Here is a 16,645-nt window from a genome sequence, read left to right as displayed (position 1 = left end):
GACGAGCACGTGACACCACTGCCACCCTGTCTTAGCGTAACGCGAGTCGAGGCGGACGTCGTCGCGGTAGCGACGACAGACGTCGAGACGAGCACGTGACACCACTGCCACCCTGTCTTAGCGTAAGCGAGTCGAGGCGGACGTCATCGCGGTAGCGACGACGGACGCCGAGACGAGCACGTGACACCACTGCCACAACACCATATTGAGCAAAAAAAATAGAGGTTTAAAAAATTATCTAGAATTTGAAAAATGTTGATGTTTTTAATAAAAATCACTATTTTACAATTTATTCAATTTTTTAAATAAGTTTTTTTTTGTTTTTTTTTTAAATTTGAAATTTGTTCATAGTAGATCAATTCAATGAACATTCCGTTCAACAGGGAAACAGTAGATCAATTCAATTGAGTACGGAATTTTTGGTAATAAAAATATTTTCCTGTAAAGTTTCAATTGAAAGGGAATAGAGGGACGGGCTAATTTCTTTTTCTGTGTAAATTTAGCTATTCATTTTGGTTGAAAGTGCTAGTTCATTTTGGTTGAAAGTGGAATTTCCCACCCATAACTATCCCTGAAAAACCACTGGCCCAGAAAGGGAATGGGCCGGGAATACAGGCCTAAAGGAATCAATGAGTGTAAAGGAATAGGGGCAGGGACGGTTCTGGGCCAACGTTGGGCCAAACTCACGAAAAGGGAATAGGCTGCGATCGGGATCGATCGAAAAAAGGGAATAGGCTGCGATCGGGAGGCGGCTGGAATTGTCGTTACGCTGTCCGATCCAGCCGGTCGGCGACCGCGCGGTTTGGGACGCGCGCGCGCGCGTTAGCCACGCCCGTCCTCCTCCTAGCTTGCTACGGATGCCAACCTACATATCCTGCTCAGTCCTGTCAAGTGATGTCGACACCTCTAGCTAGCTTTGCTTCTAGGCTTCCAAAGTGTCTCAGTCCTGTGAACGATCACAATCAGCCAATGCATCTTTCTGTTCCGATTCCAATTCCAATCGGTGAGAGTAATCAACTTTCCCAACCACTACCTCTACCTTTGTTTGTTCGTTTTCTCCCACCCAAGTTTATTGCACACTCACTCCGCAGCAGCGCGCGGCAGCAGGTCCTCACAGATCGGCCAAGCTCCCAAACCCCAGTAGACAGGCACCCATCTCCAACTTTCTACAGGAGCATGGTTTTCTTTCTTTTCTCTTTTGTCAAACAAAGCATGTCTATTTGATCAAATTTTGAAACACAGCGCATTGAATTAGTATCTCCAGTTTAGTACTCCACCCGTCCCGAATTAGTTGTCCGCGTCTAGACAAATCTAAGACAACTAATTTGGAGGGGAGATAATATAAAATTAGTATCTCCAGTGTATTCAATCAAGGTTTTTCTTTTTTCTTTTTTTGCGTTTGAGCGTAGTCAATCAAGTTGTTGCAGCCTTGCAGGAAATATTTCCAAGGGGGCCACGCTGTGGCTGCAGCATTGTCGAAATATCAAGGCCAGGTCTAAATAGTTCAGATCTACTTCATTTTGATCACATATGGAGAGATTGTGCTTTCTGTAACTAACTAACTAACGACTTCCAGACTGTCTACTACAACAAGTTGTGCCCGACTCCGGCGATGGAGGGGCGATGACGGCGGCGCACCTTCGGCTCGCTTCAGTGCTGGTAGTCGTCGCTAGGTGGTCTACGGGTCTAGATGTAATTTCTATTATTTCTGGTATTCGTCGTATGCCATGATTGAAAATGAATAGATCGGAATTTTTCTCGCAAAAAAAACTAACAAGCAACTCAACCGTGCAGGCCATAATGACAGGCAAGCAAGCGAAGATTGTCATTTGCTTAAGCAGTCCCAAATACCAAAAGAGGCAGTCGACAGCCTTTTTTTTATATACCCAAAGCCTGGCAGACATCTCCTTCTCAGGAACAATCAGACAGCATCTTGTGAAGAAATGGACACTTGTCATGCTGTTAACTGAAGAAATCGACACCCAGCAGTAGATTGGCGCCAAACCAGGCTAGCTCATCGTCGACCATCCGATCTTCATCTAACGGCAACATACTGCTCCGCCCAGAGATACGACACCCTTTATCGCGCGTCCAAAGACTGGAGCTCATCTTCATGTATTTAGGGTAAACCCCAACTGCCGTGTCCTGACTGGACTAAAGGTGTATCCTTAATTGGCTACTTGGTGTAATCTGCACGTGATTTAGTTTTCTCAACTAAGACTAGTTGGGTCTTGTCACTCATTTGGTGCTGCTACTTGGGTACCTAACCTGCGTGTTGGTGAAATAAATGGCCAGCTTGTGTTCTTCTCAGCACAAGAAAGAATGCTGAGCCTTGACCAGAAATCCTATTCCTTGTGTGCCTGCTTACTGGAGCACACGGCGTCCATCATGACCAAGTTAAGGCAGTGAAGTTCCAAGATGCCATCATCACCAGAGACAGAAGGAGAGGAGCAACCCAAGATGCTCTTCAAATGATGAGCTGCTTCTTCACCATCAACTGCATGTAGGATCTTGTGTCCCAGACATGGTAGCACCTTTCGTTCTAGTTACACTGAACGTGCTCTGTTATTTACTCAGATTGCCAGCTCTAACTAGCTAAGATAAGTGGGCTGGAGCTATATGTCACGAGATCCTTGACCAATTGCTCAACCTCACAACCAATGTGTGTTGTGAACGTGCAGTACTGCTCACTGTCGGGAGGAAAAAACCTTCCAGTTCATGTTCCTACCTTCATTGCCGCTGTGCATCTCTGCTGCACATTCATGTTCGTGTGGGCGTCAGTGTGTGCGCCTCATGTGTGCAAAAAAAAAAGAACCGTTGTTGCTTGATCACCACAAAAAAAAAACAGAGCTTGATTAGTTTCAAAGGTTGGCTGGAGATTTCTTTCTTTGCAAAAGTCCAGAGAAATTTATAGCTAAAACTATACTAGTATGTGGTTTATCAGACGCAGAGTTTGGAATTTACCTGATGATGAATACGAGTTGCAGTACACTGGGCCTGACTGCCTTCCAATTCCTCCATTGCTGCTAAGCCAAAATCAAATCTCAAATGTCCTCAACATGGAACCTTGATATGAAAGGAAAGAACCCTGCATTTGAGCAGCCAGGCTGGCTCAAGCTCAAGGGCACTGTTGATGCCGGTTTTATAGCGGGCGAGTGCGGGTGCCGTGACGCGCGACCACCATGGACAGACAGAAGAAGCTCTATCATGCGGTTACATCAGCTTTGACATGTTGTGGTTAAGTTGTACCTGCTGGATAAACATCAACTAAGCTTTACTGAGGGGCCAATGGCCAGTACATATACAGATGTGGTAAAGTGCAAAAAAGCCCCTTATACAATGGGGATGTACACAATGAACTATACACATCTAACACCCCCCCTCAAACTCATGGTGGATCAACAACACTGAGTTTGGAGAGGAAAAACCCATGCTGCGCTCGAGTCTGTGCCTTCGTGAAGAAGTCAGCCAACTGTAACTCAGAGGGCACATAGTGAAGAGCGAGAGTCTGATCCTGCACAGCAGCACGCACAAAGTGGGCATCCACAGCGATGTGCTTGGTGAGCTCATGCTTCACCGGGTCACGCGCAATACTGATAGCACCGGTACTGTCGGATAGTAGAGGAGTTGAGGTAGTAGCAGACACACCAAAATCCTCAAGTAACCACCGTAACCAGATCACCTCAGCCGTCAACATAGCCATGGCTCGCAACTCAGCCTCTGTACTCGAGCGAGAAACTGCAGTCTGCTTCTTTGTCTTCCAGGCAATAAGAGAGCCACCAAGAAAGACACAGTAAGCAGACAGTGATCGTCGATCAGAGGGATCACTAGCCCAGGTAGCATCAGAGTAGGCCTGGAGCTCAAGAGAGCTGGAGCGGGGAAAGAAAAGGCGCTGAGAGATCGTGCCACGAAGATATCGTAGAACACGGAGGAGGTGACTATAGTGGACAGAGGTGGGGGCGGAAACAAACTAACTCAGGATGTGGACAGGATAGGAGATGTCAGGACGCGTAACAGCAAGATAGACAAGACTACCAACGAGATAGCGATAGCGAGTGGGATTAGGAAGCGGGTCACCATCAGAGGCACGAAGCTGAACGTTGAGCTCCATAGGAGTCACAACAGTGCGCTCATCTTCGAGAGCAGCGCGAGCAAGAAGATCCTGAATATATTTTTTTGGGAGATGTAGAAGCCATCAGAGGTCGATGAGATCTCAATCCCAAGAAAATAGCGAAGTGGACCAAGACCAGTCATGAGAAACTGGTCGTGAAGGCGAGCCTTAACAAAGGCAATGTACTCAGAGTCGTCATCAGTGATGATCATGTCATCAACATAGAGAAGGAGAAGAGTCCGACCCCGAGAATACGTGTGAACAAACAACGCGGGATCATGATCACTGGGCAAGAAACCAACGGCAGTCACCACAGAGGCAAAGCGCTCAAACCAGGTGCGAGGGGCCTGTTTAAGACCATAGAGGGAGCGCCGAAGCCTACATACCAGACCATCAGGGGCATAGTACCCCGGTGGTGGCTGCATATAGACCTCCTCACGCAACTCGCCATTGAGAAAGGCGTTCTGGACATCAAGTTGAGAGATAGACCAATGACGAACAGAAGCCACAGCAAGGAGAGTGCGGACAGTGGTCATGTGGGCCACAGGAGCAAAGGTCTCATCATAATCGCGTCCCTGCTCCTGTTGAAAACCACGGGCCACAAGACGAGCTTTGTAGCGCTCAAGAGATCCATTAGAGCGACTCTTAATCTTGTAGACCCACTTGCAGGTGATGGGACGAGCACCGGAAGGGAGAGGAACCAAATCTCATGTGCCGGAGCGCTCAAGGGCAGCAAGCTCTTCGGCCATCGCCAGTTGCCATTCAGGCTGAGTCATGGCAGTCCCATAGGAAGTGGGCTCAACAAGAATAGAGAGACCGTACCGATCAGGAGAGTAGCGATCAGGCGGGGGGCGAGGCCGAGCACGGAGATTATGAACCGGGGGAGGCTTGAAAGGAGGGGCACCAGAGGTGGAAGGCGCATCAGGAGAAGCATCCTCAGAACGAGGGCGACGGGCATAGTGTAGAGGAAACGGGGAGAGAGGTTGGCGAACGGGAGAGGATGGTGGAGATGTGGAGGAGGAGGATGGGGAAGAGGGTGTCGGTGGTGAAGAAGAAGAAATGAGAGGTGTAGGTGGAGGAAGTGAAGCATGAGGCACATAGCGGGGTGTATCGGGGAGAAGAAGAAAGGAAATATCATCCACAGAGAAGCTCGAGGAAGAAGGACGGGGGTAGTAAGAGCGAGACTCATCAAAAGTTACATCACGCGAGATGCGCAAACGACGACCAACAGGATCCCAACAGCGATAGCCCTTGTGCTCATCACTGTAACCAAGAAAAACACACTCAACCGACTGAGCAGTCAGTTTGGTGCATTCTCGGGGGGCAAGGAGAACATAACACACGCATCCAAACATACGAAGAGATGAGTAGTCAGGAGAGCGACCAGTGAGACACTCCATAGGAATACAACCCTGCAGAGCAGTGGATGGCTGAATGTTGATGAGATAGGTGGATGTGGAAACAGCCTCAGCCCAAAAATGGGGTGGAAGGGAAGCAGCAATCATCAGCGCACGAGGCGTCTCAAGCAAATGACGATGCTTTCGTTTTGCAACGCCATTCTGAGTATGAGCACCAGGGCATGAGAATTGGGCAAGAGTACCCTGTTCCGCGAGAAAACCACGTAACAGCCGAGAGATATACTCTCCAGCGGAGTCAGCACGAAAAGTATGGATGGGCGTGGCAAACTGGGTGTGAACCATGGCAGCAAAACGTTTGTATATAGGGAGAACCTCGCTACGAGATTTCATGAAGTAGAGCCAAGTGTAGCGAGAGAAATCATCAATAAACAAAACATAGTAGCGATGACCACCTTTCGAATCAAAGGGAGCAGGACCCCAGACATCAGAATGAACTAAGTCAAAAGGGCGCTGAGATACAGACTCACTGGTAGGATAAGGTAATTGAGTCTGTTTGCCAAATCTGCAACCATTACAATGTAAGGAGACATCTCCAGATACAGACCCTAAGAGGCCCTGACGAACTAAAGAAGATAAGCGAGAGCCACAGATGTGGCCAAGGCGATGATGCCACTGCTGGAAGGACGCAGACGAAGAGGCAGCAAGAGCATGAGAGCTGGCAGAAGCGGTGGCAGCGGAAGGAACACAAAGCCAGTCAACCTCCAAAAGGCCCGCTGACTCACGGTGCCGGGGGCCAGCACCAACCAAAGTCTTGGTGCGACAATCCTGAATGGAGCAAGAGTTGGTATCAAGAATGACACGATAACCAGAATCAGTAAGTTGGGCAGCGAAAAAAAGATTCATGGTGAGGCGAGGAACATGAGAAACACTCGGAACAGAAAAAGATGGAGTGGAAAGAATACCACGACTAGCAACATGAAGAGATGTGCCATCGGCAGTAAGAACATTAACAGGCGAATCAAGAGGTCGGAGAGAAGACAACACAGAAGAATCAGAGGACATATGAAAGGAGGCTCCAAAATTCAGGACCCACGAAGATGTACCTGACTGTGTAGATGCCGGTGGTGGTGAGAGCGGGGATGCAGTCACAGCAGTAGCAGAAGGAGTCGACGAGGAGCCTGAGGAAGTAAGAAGACGCTTGAGGCGACTAATGTCATGATCAGTGAGTGACGGAGTTGAGGAAGACACAGGAGTCCCACCGGAGGAGGAGTGCCTCTGGTCACGCTTCTTCTGGCGACAATCAGACTCTGGGTGACCGGACCGGGAGCAATAACCACAGACGGTGTCACGGCACGAGGTGCCCTTCTCAGCATATGGAGGACGACTCACCCCCCTGGAGGAGTGGGCAGGAGCGGCGGAGCAGTGGGGCGAGCAGACGACACAGGAGCTCGGGCGGCCAATACTGACGGAACCAGAAGCAACCCAGCAGAGCTAAGGCGGGTCTCCTCAGCACGAAGCTCGGCAAGGACCTCCGAGATGGGAACACGACCACGAGCAAGCAGGTGCGCCCGTCGAGGCTCAAACTCAGACCGGAGATGAGATAAGAACTCATGAACCCTCTGAAACTCCAGATCAGACCGAGTAGTCTGACAGCAACGGCAGGTTCCACAAACAACTGTCCGAAGAGAGTCAAGCTGGCGCCAGATGGCAGAGCACTGTGAATAGAACTCATCAACAGAGGAATCACCTTGCTGGAGTGCATGCTCCTGACGCACCACAGAGAGATAGAGAGCATCACCAGAGGGCTGATAGCGCTGACAGAGGTAAGACCACATCGCTGCAACTGTGCCAAGTCCCATGAACTCCGAAGCAAACTGAGGGAGGACACTCGCAGTGAGAACAACAACAGCTCGAGCATCATCATTGCACCATTGAGTATAAGCAGACAGGTCATCACGGTACACAGAAAGAGCATCTGAATAAGCGGATACCTGCTGATCATAGGCATCAACCACAGCATCATCTAGGACCTTGGCCGCATCCCGGTTAGCCTGAGAATCATCAGCAGCAAGGACCGGCGGCACGGGTGGAATTGGTGCCACTGGCGCAACAGGACATGGCGGACAGGGGACCTCGCCAGAGAGAACACCCCACAGAAGAAGTCCACGCATATGAATGCGCATGAAGCCCACGAACTCAACATAATTGGTGCCATCAAAGATCACCGAGCACCGAGGAACAGCCACATAGCCAGACGAAGACATGCTGATGTGCTGCTGCTGCCCGTTTTTTGTTGTTGTTGAACTCAGGAGGCCCGAACTCAGGAGGCTCACGAAGAGGAAGTCAACGAGCGGGGGTCGGGAGCGAAAACGCAAACCTCACAAGGCGAGGCACAACTGCGGAGGTCGAGAGGCAGGAGCGACGCCCGGCGGGCCCGAGCTACGTGGCCCGTCCGCGTGCACGCAGGGGGAGCCGGACCAGCGGCTCGAGCAGCCAACAGCCGCGCACGCTCGCACCCTGCGCGTAGGGAAGCAGCTGCTTCCACAGCGGAAGCAGCAGCAGGCGCCCCGAGCGAAGCCGCCAAGCGGAGCAGAGACGGGGCAAGGGGCAACCCGGTAGGTCAAAGGAGCCAGCGAGGAGGACCGGGGCGTCCGGATCCGCGGCGAGGAGAGCCGGGATGGACGGATCCGCGGCGAGGAGAGCCGAATCTGGCAGTGGGGCATCCGGATTCGCGGCGAGGAGAGCCGGGATGGACGGATCCGCAGCGAGGAGAGCCGAATCTGGCAGTGGATAAATCGGGAGAGGAGCTAGCACAGAGTTGCAGCGTGCGGGAGAGAGGGAAACCTAACATTTGATACCATGTTGGATAAACAGCAACTAAGCTTTACTGAGGGGCCAATGGCCAGTACATATACAGATATGGTAAAGTGCAGAAAAGCCTCTTATACAATGGGGATGTACACAATGAACTATACACATCTAACAGTACCATCTTCGTAGACTCGTAGCTTTAGGTAACATGAAACTCCATGGGACCGGCGTTATAATGCATAGAAACGTGGTGCCCCAGTGTTGCACCTTAACAGAGAAGTTACAACTTGTCCTTAGTGTCCGGGACATCCAGCGGCTAGGGTCATGTCGTGTGGTCGCAGAAGTGCAATGTCAAGACCTCCTGCATTGCATCTTACTAATAGTGATCTAAACGCTCTTATATTTTTTTACGTTGCCCATCTTAACAAAGAAGGTGCCACGTGGACCTAATGTTTGTGGCATGCAACACCGCAGGCTATGGTGTTTTTGGTCACATAGGTGCATCGTCGGGAGATTTGGCATTGCATACATGGGGTCTTGGCAGCACTTGTTTGGGCATTCAAATAATCCACAGAAAAATAATTCAAATAATTCACACAATAATCCATACATCACTATTTCATCTAGCGTACACCAAGTGCATGCTGACTTCATCAAATTAGTTCACAAAACACAATAATAATAGGCCTCGAAAATACAACTTTGAACACCGGAAACTATTCCCATCAGGTTACTGAAAAATGTTATTCTAAATTTTTTGAATTGGAACCGTTTTAGGCATTGACATGGTGTTCATAAATATTACTGTGAGCACTAGTTCTATCGAATATATGGCACCACTATAGACATATTCAAAATTTCAAATCAGCACGGAAAGATTTTTTGAATATTCAGTATTACAAACATTTGAATTTTAAAAAATATGTATGTTTAATACAGTGAAATTAACAAAAAATCGTGTTTTCAAAACTTGGGTACTCGAACAGATTGCATTGTTATTTTAAGGTTTACAATATGATTGATATCCCAGAATTTTCTATGTTACGATCACCTGCAACACCGCATGATCAAGTGTAAGTGGAAAATTCTTAATTGATCTAGTACGGATATTATTTTTTGGATGAAGATAGATTACCATGTGTTTAAATTAGTTGTTTTTAATTATTTTTCTTTGAGCGAAATGCATAGTGACACGGGTTGTGTGCAAATAGAGAAAAATAGTAGGGTTTTTCTGAGACATCGAGAAAAAAAAAAGCATATGGGCCAAGGCGGTCAGGCCCATGTACCTGGCGGCCGTGCAACAATTCATCATTCCTTCTTCCCCTGCTCTATTCGTGGCGACTAGCGAGTAAGAGTTAAACGGCAGATGATGTCGGTGCCGGCGAGGGGAGGAACGGCGTGTGTCATCTTCCAGGCCGGCCTCGCCTCCGCCTCCGCCTCCTTCTCGCTGGAACAGGAACGGGAACTGGAAGCAAGCCGCCGGGTCATGTCAGGTCAGCTCTCATCCACCTACCCGCCATGTGCTAAGTGTTCACATTTTTTAAAACATGGTTTTATGCTAAAACCAGAAAGGCCTACTAAAAGCAAAGTAAACCGTTTCGGTACATAAATATATCGCAAATGCGAACTGTCTTGACGGTCCTATAACACAATGGCTGAATGTGGATACCTCTCCTATATGAGAAGCATAGGAGCGCCAATGTAATGCTCTCTGCATCAATTTGCTGATGTTTCGAATAGGCAAGCCCCTGATTGTTTTTTTTTCACTGGTAGGGACCTCAGAACTGCCACTATTGTTAAAAAAAAATATTTGAATAGGCGAGACCCTCTCCTATAGGCCTTTTTCACTGATCTGACCTTCTCAGAAAATCTTAGAACAAAATGAACTCTTTCAAAAACTATTTCACAATCTGACCCTTTTCAGAAATGCCACAGACCGTGGCGTTGCTGCACTATACAGAAACGCCAACCTAGCTCGCGTTGCTGGCCTGGTCGAGACACTACGTGGCAGGGCAGAAACGCCACAGCGTGCGGCATTGCCTGGAAACGCCAAGCCCCTTGGCGTTGCTGCCCAAGTGCCAAACGCCAATGCTAGTGGCGTTTCACTAGCTTACTCAGATTTGCCAATTATTTATAAAGGGAGCAACGCGGGCTAGTTCGGCATTTCTAAATAGAGAAGAAATGCCACAACATGTGGCGTTATCAAAAGGGTCAAATCATGAAATAGTTTTCGATGGAGTTCATTTTGTGCTAAGATTTGCTGAGAAGGTCAAAACAGTGAAAAAGGCCTCTCCTATAGTGGCAGCTTTTTTCTATAATATAGTTACGGTGGGGGAGGGTGCCTAGAACCAGAGGCAGGAGGTAGATTACTGGACTTTTTTTTACCGCAAATATACTTTATTTCTCAAATAATAGACATGTCATTTACAAGCAGATGAGAAATAAAATCAGGGATCTCATCATCCAAAGAACTAGAGGATCTAGTAGTAAAAGAGTTCTTTGCTAATTCATCTGCCACCTGATTGGCCTCTCTATATCAATGTTTCAAGGATATGGAGGCAAAGTCCATCATAAGTTGTTTACACTCTGTGATAATAGCTACCTCTGGGCCTAAATAATCATCAACTTGGTTCACCGAGTCCACCGCGAAGGAACGATCTGATTCAATTTCTATGTTGTTGCATCCAATGTGAGTTGCCAAGTACAGCCCGTTTTTGATGGCAGTTAGCTCAGCTGGAGTCAACTCCACTGATGTTTGGAACAAACCAACTTGCTGCAGCAATAAAATCACCCCGGTCGTCCCGAGCTACAGCACCACAAGCACCTGAAAGTGTTTCATATTGAAAGGAAGCATCAACATTTATCTTGACTATCCCATGTCCTGGTTTCCTCCACATGTGGTCATTCTTCCTTATTGGACCTTTGGGTATAGTTGACCTGAGGTAATTTGTCGCCAAAACCTTGATGACTAGTGCAGTTTTTTCCGGCGTTTGGACTTTTACTCCCTTTACTATCTGTCGACGCTACCACCATATATACCATGGTAGATTAATGGACTTGACACAATGGTAGCCACCAGAACTAAGGTAGAAAGTTGAATGTTAAAGAATAGATGGAGTGGTTGGATTTTTGCTTATCAAAGTTGACAGAGTTTTTTTTTTAAATTGTCAAATACTAAGCTATTCTGGGTCAATATCCCTAGCTTACGAAGCTTTGGCCAGCTTGTGCTACGGGGACAATATGGGTCAAATTATTTTGGGCTCCGGCTTGTAGCTAGGAACTTGTTCTAGTGATGATATACACATTGATCGGAAATTCGTATTCCATGGTCGTTGCTTGCAATCATAGCCTTTTTCTCAGAAACACGCACCCTACCGACGCGTTAGGATGGGCTGGGCAGTGAACGACAGAAGAGTGGTTTTCTGCGGGAGTTTGTACTGGGATATTTTCCTACAATTTTCCTTGGGTTCTTTTTGTTTCCGGTTTTCCTTTTTTGTTTCCTTTTTCCTCCTGATGGTGCGAATTATTTACTGATGTTGTCTGGGCCATGTGGAATGCCAGAAACGGAGCTACATTTGAGAAAAAAGATGACTAAATTCCCCTTTGAGGTTCTTTTCTGCTTGAGCTTCACTGATGTCTTGGACATATATCCAGAAGCAACCCACAAATTTTCTCCCGCATCCGTTCGCGGACAGGGGTGACTAATCCGCGGACACGGACTCGGGAGGCCGCCATCTAACCGTAGCCGCATACATCCGGCCTTCCTCATTATTTAAGTCTGCATTAACCTTTTAAGTAATAAAGCGCCCCTTTTCGAATAATTTAAGTCTGCACGATCAAATAGCCGCATACATATGGTACAGACATTCAAATAGCCGCGTGCAACAGTAGTTCAAATTTAAAAAAATTTAAATATTAGATCCCGACATTGTTTTCCCCTTTAACCGTTCACTGATACTCAATCGGATCTTCCTTCAGCTGCTCGTGAGTGGGTCGATGTCAAATTTGTCACATTTCTAATAAACTATTCACATGTCTTGTTATAGAGTACACACAAGACGCACTGTAAAGAGGAACGGAGGGGTATTATTTAACTAGCACCTACAAATGGATGCACTCGTTTTTTGAAAAACAAAATCCAGAGGGAATGCAAGGCACTAGTGTTAATTGTTTTTCTTCTGTGGATACTAGTGGCCTTTTTCTTTCTTTCTTTTTTGAGTTCTGAAGATACTACTAGAGGTGTATCTTTTTCTGTGGATACTAGTGGCCCTTCAGCAGTCACAGCACCGGAGCCAACCCATTCCTCCCTCCTCTGCTCTGCTCTGCTCCCGACCTCAGACGGCGGCAACGGCGAGGAGACGCCCAACGGCGGGCAACGACGAAGGCGCCCCGTCTTCCAGTCCTCCGTCCGGCATGGTCACCTCCGCCGCCCTCTCCTCCGTGGAGTGTTCAAACTTCATACTACTCTTTATCACCAGTTAGCATGATCATGATGTAGCTTCTGTTGGTCAAACTGCAGAAGGTCTACAATGCCGTTGAACAGTTGAGGGCAACGAAAGGAACACGGTTTTTCGAATAAGCATGGAGGTATGCAAGGACTGGTGTCAGCCTGGACGGCACGAGCGGGCTTTCCGGCCCGCTCGTGGCCCGTTTAGGACCGGCCCGTACGGTCCAGGCCCGACAGAAAAACTAGCCGGTCCGAGCCCAGAAAAGGAGACCGAAATTTTTTCGGTCCGGTCCGGTCTTTATCCGGGCTGACCGAGCGGACCGCAGGCGGCAAGGCCCATCAAGTGTACAGATCAAGACATCGAGGCCCACCCCGAGCCGAGCGACCCCCTCCCCTCGTTCCATTCCGCCCTGGCTCGATTCCTTCTGCGTTCTGCCCCCTCCAGCGCCTCCTCCTCTGTTCCTCTATCCCTAACCCTAACCCAGGCGACGGCGCCGTTGCCCGCGGCTCTCCCTTCACCGACGGCGCCATCTGGTCCGAGTCCTTGCTGGAGGAGCACGTGTACGTCGGGGAGGCAGCAAGGCCAGCACGCCGTCGGTCCGTCCTTCCCTGGTTCCTCACCGAGCGCCACGAAGAGGAAAAGGTAGCCTCCTGAGATCTCTGTTCTTAAGTTTTTCATACTCCCAAGCCCCAATCCCGATTGGTATCTTCCTCTAATCTACGTCACAGAGTAGATGTTGTAGTTTAGTGAGCTGAACAATCTTGCTGGCAAGTCTTTGATTTGGTGAGGAGATAATGGTGAAGGAGAAGGGGGATTATGTGCTGTTTTATTTGTACATAATGGTCAGGAGATAGTTGTGTTTATTTGCACTAGTAGTAGATGATTTGGTCAGGAGATAATGGTGAAGGAGAAGGGGAATGAGAGGGGGATTTTGTGCTGTTTTTTTGTAGATAATGGCAGGAGATAAATTATGTTTATTTGCACTAGTAGTAGATGATTTGGTCAGGAGATAATGGTGAAGGAGAAGGGGAATGAGAGGGGGATTATGTGCTGTTTTTTATAGATAATGGTCAGGAGATAATTATGTTTATTTGCACTAGTACTAGATGATTTTCTATGCTACAAAAAGAAGAAGATGAATTTTTTGCGCTTGATTAATGTACTGACTGCAGATATTATGTGCTGTTTTTTGTAGATAATGGTGAAGGAGAAGGGGAATGAGAAGGGAAAGGGTGCTGGTAAGGAGAATGCGAAGGCGAAGGCAAAGGAGAAAAGCGTGAATTATCTAATTAGGCAAGATTCGGCGCTGCCTCCGCCGGTTCCGAGGAAGAAGAGGAAGCCTAAGGTGCAGATTAGGAAGGCGAAAGACTTTCCCAATGCCCCAACGGGAGAGTTGATTTGTAGGTTAAAAAAACACCATCCACCTCCGAGGCGTCTCCCCGACCGCACCGGTGCCGGCGTGCGTGCCGCGGAAGCCGCTGCCTCTACTATTGTAAGATTGCTTTACTTGATGCTTGATGTAGCCATATTTCCATATAACCATATAGGTGATGCTTGATGCTTATTTGTGTGGTCATGTGTGTTAGGTGGTAGATGACGAGGAGAAGGAGGATGAGGACGAGGAGGAGGACGAGGACGAGGACGTGGACATGGATGAGGATGAGGACAAGGACAAGGACAAGGACGATGAGGAATATGAGGAGCAAAATCTGTTTATAGTCCCACCACAACCGAGTGCTGATATGTCGGATGATGATACATCAGAAGGGTATAAGGAATCAGCTGATGAACTAGAAGGTGACACTATGTCCGAGGAATCACTTGTGCATGTTGTATCTAGTGAGGAGGAGGCAAGAGAAAGGAAAAAGAACAAGAGGCGAAGAGCCAATGCTCCTGTTAGGATGTCATCGGATGTTTGGGCCCATTTTCACAAGGTCAAAGAGCCATCGACGGAGCATCCGGGAGAGATTGTGTTGAAGGCTGTTTGTAATTATTGTCCCAAAAAGAGGTATGCGTATACGCAAGGTGGCAGCACCTCAACTATTGGAAGGCATATCTTAAAATGTGAAGGTTTAAGGAACAAGATCGCTAGGAATGCCATCCAAACAACTCTTGAACTGCGCAAAATCAATGATCCAACAAGTGCTGCAACAATGCACCCCTCTATTGAGTACAACCAAGGAATCGTCAAGGAGCTTATTGCTAAGATGATATGTGTGCATGAGTATTCATTTAGAATGGTTGAACATGAGTGGTTCGACATTCTGATGAAGTGCATGAATCCAAATTATAAACCCATTGGAAGGAAGGCAATACGAGCCGAGTGCATGAGGGTTTACAAGAACGAAAAAGAGGTGCTGAAATCTCTCCTAAAGGGTGTGAGCTCCATATGTCTAACTACATATTTGTGGACAAGCAACCGAACCTTATCTTACATGTGTGTGGTTGCACACTATATAGATGGGAATTGGAACTTACAAACCCGTGTGCTTGCTTTCATAGAGTTGGATCCTCCTCACTCAGGAAATGTCATTGCGGATGCTCTCTATGCGGTTGTGCTAGAATGGAATATTGAGACCAAAATTATGTCCGTCACACTTGACAACGCTTCAAACAATGATGGTGCGGTCGATGCTTTGAAGGCCAAGTTCTTGTTCCGGAGAGGTATGTTCCGGAGAGGAACTACTTAGAGGATGCGGTTGCCCCTCGCGACAAGGCTCTTGATCTTCTTGGTTGGTGGAAAGAGAATGCTCCAAGGTACCCAATGTTGGCCAAGATAGCCAAGAGGTTCATTACTATCCCGGCTACCTCCGTGTCTTCGGAATCTACCTTCAGCACGACCGGAAGGATTTTAGGTATGTCAACTCATACTATTGAACTTTGGATATAAACTTGTCAACTTCTCATCCTCACTCTAGTTTGTCAACTTGTGTCGTATTAGATGACTATAGGAGTTCGTTAAAACCGGTTATGGTGGAGGCATTAGTTTGTGGTGCAAGTTATATCAAGGGTGCTCATGTTGACTTGAATCTGGTGGTATGTTTGCCATCTTTTCCTTACCTTTGCTTTATTTCTTTTTTGGTCTTGTTGTATGTGATGTGAGCATTTGTCTAACTTCCACACTTGTAGCCGAGGGATGAGAATGAAGAGGATGATGTTGAGAACATCAAGTTACCCACTGTGGTGGAGGAGATCAACGATTGGTAACTATTCTTCCTACATGTTTCACTTGTCATACGATACCAAATATTATTTATGTGAATGTTGCTTATCTTACTTGTAGACATTCATCATGTGGATGTTGATCTTGCTATTTTGGAGATGAATGTCAAAGTGATCTTTCTCATGTGAAGGCTACTTTTACATTTCTGTTATGTTTGTCATGAACTATGAATTGTCACTGCTAGCTTGGAGATGAACCTCTCATTTGTGTTATGTTCAACTTGTCAATTGCCATGGACTTGGAATTGTTAGAGCAAGTTTGTAATCGTGTCGTTCAATGATGATAAGACCTTATGTTTGTGGATGTGATATTGTGCTTAACCTGATTTGTGCCATCTTTCATGTCAAAATCAGTTTGTGGATGTCCAAAAAACAAAGGAAATGCTGTCCAAATTTAGTTATTCTTGCTGTCCAAAATTAGTCATGTGCTTGCTGTCCAATTAGTTGTTTGTGGCTGTGATATTCCTGTTGTTTCGGTCCAAAATTATGTGAAGAAACTTATCTGAAAACTGTAGTGATCAATGTTTGTGCATGTGATTTTTGTGATATTGTTCCTCTCAAAATCATTTGTTTTGATGTCCAAAATACAAATAAAATGCTGTTCAAATTTAGTTATGACATACTAGTCATTATAAGAAACAGAGCACTCACTAAATTTGGACAGCCTAAATTGTGGCCAAAAAGCGCAACAGGGC

The 16,645-nt window shown here is 47.2% G+C and overlaps 1 protein-coding gene across 1 annotated transcript; it reads left to right on the top strand.

Annotated features, from left to right (window-relative positions):
• Positions 1-13,096: 13,096 nt before the first annotated feature.
• LOC119362108 lies at positions 13,097-16,351 on the top strand. The gene is made up of 6 exons (XM_037627304.1): positions 13,097-13,370; positions 13,924-14,220; positions 14,315-14,335; positions 15,738-15,764; positions 15,858-15,931; positions 16,012-16,351. Coding segments are annotated over exons 2-6 (417 nt in total). The 5' UTR covers positions 13,097-13,370; positions 13,924-13,926; the 3' UTR covers positions 16,013-16,351.
• The last annotated feature ends 294 nt before the right edge of the window (positions 16,352-16,645 follow it).

The sequence above is a fragment of the Triticum dicoccoides genome, chromosome 2B, assembly GCF_002162155.2.
Source record: "Triticum dicoccoides isolate Atlit2015 ecotype Zavitan chromosome 2B, WEW_v2.0, whole genome shotgun sequence".
In the NCBI taxonomy this organism is placed as follows: Eukaryota; Viridiplantae; Streptophyta; class Magnoliopsida; order Poales; family Poaceae; genus Triticum; species Triticum dicoccoides.
Note: the sequence above shows the minus strand (reverse complement) of the source record. Positions and strands in the feature narration are given on the sequence as shown.

Excerpts from the sequence above, each read along its gene's own strand:
- LOC119362108 (XM_037627304.1), top strand. The coding sequence starts at position 13,927 with ATGGTGAAGGAGAAGGGGAATGAGAAGGGAAAGGGTGCTGGTAAGGAG. Across the intron at positions 14,336-15,737 it reads TGGTAGATGACGAGGAGAAG|GGTGCTCATGTTGACTTGAA; the intron begins GAGGATGAGGAC and ends AGTTATATCAAG. Across the intron at positions 15,765-15,857 it reads ATGTTGACTTGAATCTGGTG|CCGAGGGATGAGAATGAAGA; the intron begins GTATGTTTGCCA and ends CCACACTTGTAG.